General features: G+C 43.1%; 1 protein-coding gene across 1 annotated transcript; it reads left to right on the top strand.

Annotated features, from left to right (window-relative positions):
- The first annotated feature begins 219 nt into the window (after positions 1-219).
- Positions 220-5,407, top strand: SPRY2 (sprouty homolog 2 (Drosophila)). Its single transcript, XM_004680074.2, has 2 exons — positions 220-767; positions 3,617-5,407. The coding sequence occupies exon 2, from the start codon at positions 3,668-3,670 to the stop codon at positions 4,613-4,615; it is 948 nt and encodes a 315-aa protein (XP_004680131.1). The 5' UTR covers positions 220-767; positions 3,617-3,667; the 3' UTR covers positions 4,616-5,407.
- The last annotated feature ends 4,120 nt before the right edge of the window (positions 5,408-9,527 follow it).

Genomic DNA, 9,527 nt, shown 5'->3' on the forward strand with positions numbered 1-9,527 from the left:
GAGTGAATGTAGCCCCGCGGAGCCAATGAGCTGGGACCGGATGCGATATATCCTCTGGGACAACAACTGCTCTGTTCCGCCTCGGATCCACATGACGCCATTTACTGCTGCCCCGGCCGCCACAGTGCTCCCTGCCTCCTCCGGAAAGGCGAGGGCGCAGGCCAACGGCGACCCCCCTCCCCCGCCGGGCCCCAGACCCTCCTCCCTCTCCTCCTCCGCACCCCCGCCCCCGCCTCGGCCTCGCCGCCGCGCCTCCTCAACGCCCAGTCTGCACCGCCCAGAGCTGCTCGCTGCTGTGCGAGCTGAGGACAGGGGCCGGCGGAGCGCGCAGCACCCAGGCCCCCGCGCCCGCCCGGCCCTGGCCGCCCCTCCGCACCGCCTCTGCTCGGCGCGGCCGCCATCCGATCGGGCCGTCTGGCTCTAGGTGCTCTGGAAGGCCATTTGCTTTTCTCATTCGCTCATCTGCCAGGAAGAGAGACTCGCTGCTGGCGCTTGGGCCTCCAGTTCATTGAGAAAAAAGGACATACCCCGCTGTGCATCTAGAAGGGGGGTCGTCCCCAGCCCCCAACCCAGAGTATTCATCGGCTGCGGACTTGGCTCCGGTTTTCCCTTTTTTTCCCCCCTTTGGCTGATTGCTCCGAAGTTGGACTGAAGCGGAGTTCGGAAAGAAGGGGGGAAAGTTTGCATCGAGGCTGGATTTATTTGCACGTCCTTCGGAAGAAGAACAGAATCCAAGGGCGAGGGGTTGGTGCAAAGCTGCGATCACGGTGAGGCACGTTTGGCTCTTAACTCTCCTGGCTGGTGGCGTTTGTGAGCGATATGGAGTAGGTGTAGCCCAAGCGGGAGTGGGGTCTGTCTCTCCCTGGCCTCCCTTTCTCCCACCGCTCGCCCCGCAGGGTCCGGTGGCCGCTGGTGACTCTGCGCCCTGGGGGCTGCGGACTCGGCCTGTCTCAGCGGGGCTGCAGAGTGCGCCCGCTGCGGGATCTCCAACCCGGGACCCCACTGCTCTCGCGCTGGGGGTGGGGGGTGTGGGGTGGCGGACCTCTCATCGCCAGTCTGTTCTTGGCTCTGCATCGGCCGCGAATTCGACGCTAAGAGTGGGAGGAGGGAAAACACTTTGTGTTTCCCAGGTCGGCTTTGCAGGCACCCACATTTCTAACCTGTTCCTCTCCGGGAACGAGGCTGGGGCGCCGGTGGGCGCCTCACGGGGGCGGCGAGACCCCGCGGGTGGAACAAGGCCAGGTACGGCTGGCGGGAGTACCCCGCCGCTGCCCCGGTGGACACGGGCGAGTCCGGTGGGGGTAGGAGCGTCGCCCAGCCTGGCGCCGGGCTCTGCGGTTCGGAAGTGCAGCTTTCTCCTTTTTCCGTTCTCCGTGGTCGGCCTAGGTCACGCTTTTTTTTTTCTTTTTTTTCTTTTTTTTGGGGGGTGGGGGGAAGATTGGACCTATCCAGCTAAGGAAGAAAGTCATCAAGCGGTCGGGATAGTTTTTCCATTACCTGAAAATATGTGACAAAAGGTGCTGGGTTTTTTTTCTTCGATAGGATAATTAACTTTTTTTTTTAACACAGACTTGCGTTTTTACAAAGCGGTTTCTGTATGGGGTTTGCCCCACCCTTGTGCTGAAATTACCCCCCCCCCTTTAGTCTGATCACACTGTTCTTGATGGGGGTTTCAAAGTACTTTCGGCGAGTACAGAGGAGAGGGCGCAGGTGGGGGGCTGCAAAGGAGACCAGAGATCAGCAGAAAAGACTATTTTTTTTAAGTGCCTCCATTCCCCAATGCGCACACGTGCGTGCGTGCGCGCACACACACACACACACACACACACACACGCGATGCTACTTTCCACTTGCAAGCAAATCTGCACGGAAAGTTTCCAGTCCAGGGTTCTGGGTCTTGCACGCTCCGCGCGTGCAGTGAGACCATGCAAAATTGTCCTTTATTTAAAAACCAACTTTTCTTTCACTTTCAGGTACGTATATGAATTTATATATTTTTACAATTTCTGCCGAACCCTGTGGTCACTGCCTGGGGGAGTCGCCAATGAGTGTGGATTAGCCCGCGGCGTCCCGGTTTGTGCTGAGACCGGGCTGTCTTCGTCGCGGGGAGGCTGGAAACTGAGTGCCCTGCTGTGGGCTGCGTGACCTCCGAGGGGGTTGGGGGGGTGGAGTGCTTTGCTCTTGGCGCTGGGAGACAGTCTTTGGGGTGGAGATTTTAGCTGGGAAGGGGGAAGTGTGCGCTGGCGTTTCCTGGCAGGTCCCCTTCCAAACACCGGCACCCCCCTCACCCCCCACTCCTGTCTGTGGGTTCTGGAGATCGTGCGTTTGGCGGACGGGGGGTGGGGGTTGGATCCTGGCCTCTGGGTTACAGCAGTCCGCCAGAGAAAAGGACCCCTGGGCTCCCGCTGTGTCCCACCTGCTGGGGACGGTGTTGGGGCGCAGATGGAGTCGATAAAGCGAAGAGCGACGTTGTTTTATATGCCTTTCTTTGGGCGGCGGGATCCGGTTTCCAGCTCCGTCTTATTCCGATTTGGGAGGCGTGTGTCACCTGCCTGTAGCTCTTTTCTAAAAAGCTGGGCTTGGATAAAGATTCCCTTCTGCCCATGCTTCTTCACCGTAAACTTGGCAAAGGTTTTGTAACTTAGGGAGGGTTTGCACTTTAAGCAATTACTTGTCAAGTGATAAATTTGAGAGGCAGTAATATTTGCAGGTTCAAAAACACTGTTATTGCCCATCGATTTATGTTCTCTACTATTAAGTTTTTTGAAAATAGGCAAAGGAGTTAAGATCTCCTTTTTAGAAATAGGTTTATTTCTAATATGGCACGATAATCTTGTAACTACAGAATTTAAGTGTTCTTTTAGGCTACCAAACTGTACCGGATTTGGTTCTCCAGTTATTGAGAAGTTGAAAATCAGTTCCTGTCTTCTATAACTTTGCTTTCATGTGTTCTGCTGCCTAACAGATTTTGAATTGATTTGGTTTTTATTCTATGGCTTTGCATGACCAAATCATTAATAGATAACGCTTGACTGGTGAATTTCCTATTTCTGGGGGAAGGTAGGATGATAGCTACTTTTTGCAGGTTATCGTCATCCTACAGGCTTTTATAAAGTTATGGAATACTGGGTAAAACGTATTTCAAGGTGTTTGATGGAAGAATTTGCAGGCTGCTTTATTGATGTTTAAGGCAAAATGAGCATGATGAACTTAAACCTATTTCAAATGTTGCAGAGCTGTTTAACTTTTGAAAACCTTTTTAGCAATGTGATGTTCTAACATTACTTTCTTGCCCTTTTTTACACTGAACTTGAGCTTTACAAATTTTATGTTTGTTTGAATAAGGAATTGTTACTTTTGTGATTGAGACAAAAGATCAGCTTGTGTCACTACACCATCACTGGATTAAAGAATTGTCATTGCCCAGTAGTTTTTGCCCTTTTGCTACAGGCATGATGCTATGGCTCTTCAGATTGCCCCAACACCACACAGCTACTCCTTTGCCAATTCTGCTTCTCTAGGGCAAGTGGGAAGTGAAGAGTTAACTCAGGTGGGTGGAGAGTGGGAAGTAAGTAGCCTGAAGAGTAAACCGTCTCTTTCCTCTTGGTTTCCTCAGGAATTCAGATGTGTTCTAAGCCTGCTGGAGTGACCAGACTTCCAAGAGCTGATGGAGGCCAGAGCTCAGAGTGGCGGTGGGTCCCAGCCCTTGCTGCAGGCACCCCGTGACAGTGGCAGGCAGCGTGGGGAGCCCGACCCCAGAGAAGCCCTCACCCAGCAGGTACACGTGTTGTCTCTGGATCAGATCAGAGCCATCCGAAACACCAATGAGTACACAGAGGGCCCCACTGTGGTCCCGAGACCTGGGCTCAAGCCTGCTCCTCGCCCCTCCACTCAGCACAAACACGAGAGACTCCACGGTCTGCCCGAGCACCGCCAGCCTCCCAGGCTCCAACATTCACAGGTCCATTCTTCTGCACGAGCCCCTCTGTCCAGGTCCATCAGCACCGTCAGCTCAGGGTCCCGCGGCAGTACCAGGACAAGTACCAGCAGCAGTTCCTCGGAACAGAGACTGTTGGGATCATCCTTCTCCTCGGGGCCTGTTGCTGATGGGATAATCCGGGTGCAGCCCAAATCGGAGCTCAAGCCAGGTGAGCTTAAGCCACTGAGCAAGGAAGATTTGGGCCTGCATGCCTACAGGTGTGAGGACTGCGGCAAGTGTAAATGTAAGGAGTGCACGTACCCGCGGCCTCTGCCCTCAGACTGGATCTGTGACAAGCAGTGCCTTTGCTCAGCCCAGAACGTGATTGACTATGGGACTTGTGTGTGCTGTGTGAAAGGTCTCTTCTATCACTGTTCTAATGATGACGAGGACAACTGTGCTGACAACCCGTGTTCTTGCAGCCAGTCTCACTGTTGTACACGTTGGTCAGCCATGGGTGTCATGTCCCTTTTTTTGCCTTGTTTATGGTGTTACCTTCCAGCCAAGGGTTGCCTTAAATTGTGCCAGGGGTGTTACGACCGGGTTAACAGACCCGGATGCCGTTGTAAAAATTCAAACACAGTTTGCTGCAAAGTTCCCACTGTCCCACCTAGGAACTTTGAAAAACCAACATAGCATCATTAATCGGGAATATTACAGTGATAAGGATTGTTTTTGTTTTTGTTTTTTTTTTAACACACATATGCAACCGACTAAACAGTTAGAATCTTGGCACTGTTAATAGAGGGTTGGGATATTCTTTGCTGTGTGCAGTGAAATGCTTTTTGTCCGTGTGCCATTTTAACTGATATGCTTGTTAGAACTCAGCTAATGGAACTCAAAAGTGTGGGAATACAAAAGTTGGCCACCCATGTGTTGCATAAGCTACAGCAACAGACACTCCTAGGCAAAGTTTGTGTTTGTGAATAGTACCTGCAAAATTTGTAAATTAGCAAATGACTTTTTTTTCCATTGTTTTCTCCAGAGATGATGTGCTATATTTTTGTATATACAATAATATTTGCAACTGTGAAAAACAAGTCGTGCCATACTACATGGCACAGTCACAAAATATTATACTAATATGTTGTACATTCGGAAGAATGTGAATCAATCAGTATGTTTTTAGATTGTATTTTGCCTTACAGAAAGCTTTTATTGTAAGACTCTGATTTCCCTTTGGACTTTATGTATATTGTACAGTTACAGTAAAATTCAACCTTTATTTTCTAATTTTTTCAACATATTGTTTAGTGTAAAGAATATTTATTTGAAGTTTTATTATTTTATAAAAAAGAATATTTATTTTAAGAGGCATCTAAAAATTTTGCCCCTTTTATGAGGATGTGATAGTTGCTGCAAATGAGGGGTTTACAGATTGCATATGTTCAATATAAAATAGAAAATATATTAACGTTTGAAATTAAACTGAGCTGTTTTGTCTTATTTTATCTTGTCTTTTTAAATGTTTTTTTTTTTTTTTTTTTTTTTTTTTTTTTTTTTTTTTTCTGTGAAGTGAAAGAAAACCCATTTTGTTAGGGCTGGTGTTTTCAATGAAATAGTTTCACTTATCTACAAAGATTTTATCTCATGGTTGTTGCTTTAAAGATGTGGTGACATTCAGAGATAATTCTTGCAATCAGGAGTTATATAACACCATTTGACTTATTTTAGCTATTTCATTGTCCCTTTTTTCCCCCTTTATTTTTGCAGATTTGCTGACTTGCCTTTGTTTTTGTAGGTTTTGTTTTGTTTTAAATCTTAAATCGATTCAGTCAGGAGACTTCCCTAAAAGATTAACAATTAGGCTTTAAAAAAAAAAAAATACATACAGTATTAAGAATGAATGCCATGAGAATAATTCCAGACCAAAGAGACAACTTTAGTCTGACAGACATTTATTGAATGTTTTCTGTGGCGGGGTGTGTCTTATACACAAATCAATACTTAGAATTGAGACAGAATTGTTTTCTTTACCAAGCTGATAATGGCTACGTTTGTATACAATCTATTTGATTTTAGACCTGTAAGTGTGTCCATCACATAGAGGCCTTATGTTAGAAAAGACATGACATTTGTTTTGATTCAGGAAATTTCATTCTACACCAACAATAACTTAGCCCAAGCAGGTCAACTTGAGAGGCCCTGTCTCATTTAATCCAATTATCCAGAAAATTGTTAAATTTTATTCTGGAAAAAAGACGCGGTGTGACCAAAAAAAATAAGGGGGGAGGGGAGGGCATTTGTAATGGTCTTTTGGGAGCAAACACACTGCAAACTGCACACTGCAAACTGCAGTGACAACTACTAGGTTTTCTATTTGTAATAAGTCACTTGATTAGTCACTTTGTGGCTGATGATTTTTTTCTTCCCAAAGTACAACCTTTTGCTGCCAAGAATCACCGGAAGTCTAGGAAATGATTTACCTGTCATTATTGTTTAATCTCTTGTTTCCTGTTCTGAGGCGCCTTCTCTTAGGTTAAGAGATCTTATGTTTTCTAAAATGGACTTTCAAGGAACTATATGGTCTCCTTAATCAAGAATTTGCTATGAGGCTCTTATGATTCAGCTTTTCCTAAAAAGCAAGGGTTAAACTCAGAAATCTAGAGTTTGCCAATTTAGGAAAACTTGCACTTTCAATTTTCCTAAATATAGCACTGGTGTGAAAGGAGAGTGTATGTAAGTATGGCGAGGTTTTTTACTCATACAGTTACCACAATTGTAAAGCACAAAATCTTTGTTCATCAAAAGCTCATGCACTAGTAGACAGGCTGTCTTTGGTACAGAAATTGTGAGGCTTAATGCTTTTCACTGCATAGATCATTTTCAAAGTGTTTTCTAGAAAATTGCATCAGATACAACTAGGTTTGTTAAAGAGGTAGATTGCCTCCCCTCACGGGGGTTATTGAATCCAGATCTATGATGAAGTGACCTAGGAATTTGAATTTTTTGATTCTTCCACCAGTGCTTACAGCATGAGAATCACCAACCTAGGAATTGCTTGCTAATTTAACTTTTTTTTTTCTTTTTCTAATGCAGTCCTATGTAAAGTATGATTCACTAGTTTGTGGAACATAGTGAGAGCCAAATGGTGCTAGAAGAGAACTTAGTGTAAATATGGACTCCTGATGAAAATAACTTATTTAAAAATAAATAAGAAAATCAGATTTCTTAAGATGCTTCCAAGTAGCTTATGAAATGCTGAGTTTATCTATAAACCAATGTAGAATTCATTTTCAAAATATGGAAAGCGAAATGTTTGTATCTAGCAGATTGAAAACAGCTGGTACTCACTTTTGAGTATATCAGTCTTTAAATGTTGCAAGTCAGCTCTCGGAGATGAAGAATAATCACTCAAGTTGTCATTTCTACATGCAAACAATGGTATGACCCTAAAATATACAACCGTTACCTCAATAAATATATTTTTTAAAAGGAGAAAATTAATTCTTTTAGGAGATAGGAATTTGTAACCAAAAAATAACCAAGAAAAATATTAAAATATGTAATATTACAGGTGATACAGAGATGTCATCACCAAATGGTCCTAGAAGAGAATTTAGTGTACATATGTAATTAGAATTGCATTATACCTATTATTTCAGATCTAGGATCTCTTAGATGAATATGAGAATTCATATTATAAATATAATGAGTTTCTAATAGTCATTCTGCTGATTTATGGTAAATACATAACTATGTATTTTCTTATCCATGCCTTTTTTTTTTTTAAGAGACCTGTGCATTCTCAATATTGAGATTCATTTAAGAAATGACAACTTGATTGTTGTTACTTAAAACATTCATTTATGTGTTTTGAGATTCTAAGACTGCCAAATTTCTGCCATGTTGGAGCATGCTCTGGGGATTGTCTGTGAGAGAAGAAAGCCAAAAGCAAGTGCAGGTACACCCAACCAGACTTTGCATAACTTCTCTCTCCAGCACACTTCTGTCTCCAGGACTGCTCCTCCAGGTTATGTAAGTTAAGATATCGATGACGTTAGATAAGTGAATTTTCTCTCTGCACAGTGCCATGAGGCATTGTATAGGCAGTTGATATTATAATTTGTTAGTTTTTGAGCAGAGAAGTTTAAAATTGTAATGTGTTTAATTTCTCTTGCAGTTATATCCATAACTGATTATTTGCTTTCCTCTTAAATAGGCACAAGGAAAGGACTGGGATATAGGTAAAAAGTCAAAATCTTGGAAATTGGTTGATTAAATAAATTAATCCTTTAGAGAATATTTTAATATAGAAAATAAATAAAAATAGAAATTGGATAAAATATAGAGTCCATTCTTTTGTTGGCAATAGTCAGTGAGGCAAAAATTATGTTAATTTCTATTTTGTTTAGGAAAATTTCCTCCTCCTCTGTCAGATTAACGGTGAAGCGCCACTAACTGAAGACCAGACAAGAATCATAAAATAAGGCCTAGTTGATATGCCATGTGAAGTTATTAATTGACTATTTCATTATTGGTTTGCCCAGTCATGGGAAGATGTAACACCCAAGACTATCTTATCTTACACTTGGGTTTTGTTCGGATGCTACTTCATTACCTTTCTCAGATCATCAAAGAGCCATCAAGTAATTAATTAGAGACAAAATGTAAATACTGTAATATCATACTTCTGGTGAAATATAAATATAAAAGAAAAAGGGAAGTTAGAAATATAGCAAGGAAAAAAGATTAACCCTTGTATTTTTATCTGTGGTGACTAAGTTTTTCACATTTTTATTTAATACTCTGATTGACCTTAATCAAATCTTATGAAGATTAGAAAGACAGTTGACTCTGTGTGCCTAGGGGCTTCAGCCATAAATGTATGTAAACTCAAAACAATTACTAATTAAGAAAGAAGAATGTGACTTCATAATAGGACAAGCTAAGAAAGATTGGGCAGCAAAATAATCACATTTCAATTGAACAATTTTTTTGGAATGGCTACTTATGAATACATGAGCTGATAACCAAAGAAAGGGTTAACAACTCAAATGCAAGACAGGACTTTTACAGTAAAGATGTACTGGAGTACAGAATCGGGGCCTTCTTAATAGTGGGTTTGGGCTTCAGTTCGCTGCAATAATTACAGCTATTTAAACAGTTTTTTTGAAAGAGGCAACAGAATTAGCATCATTCATTAAGTAAAACTGTTCACTATGTTGGTATTCTAAAACCTCAATGAAATCTAGAGATGTCTGACTAATATTTGATGGCTTATTTTCTTATGTTCATTCTTAACATTACGACTCATGATTCACTGAAAGCTTCCCTAAAAATGTGGATTATCAGATTTATTTTTAAGATGTATGACATATAAATTGGAAAGATCCATCCTCTTCCAATTTTTGCTGGAACTTATCTTAGGTCATCAACCCGTAATTTTAGCTTGTTTCTATAGCTAGAGAGGGGTGAAGACTTGTGAGGAGTAATCAGAAGTATCACTTTGAGAGAAAGGAGATGATGGACTGTGGAGCCATTCTTCCCTAGCCTAAACAATGCCGGCTCTGCCCCTCAGGGCATGGCATTCAAAGTCTAGCTGACC

This window comes from Condylura cristata, unplaced genomic scaffold (assembly GCF_000260355.1).
Source record: "Condylura cristata isolate star-nosed mole 26May11 unplaced genomic scaffold, ConCri1.0 scaffold00010, whole genome shotgun sequence".
NCBI lineage: Eukaryota > Metazoa > Chordata > Mammalia > Eulipotyphla > Talpidae > Condylura > Condylura cristata.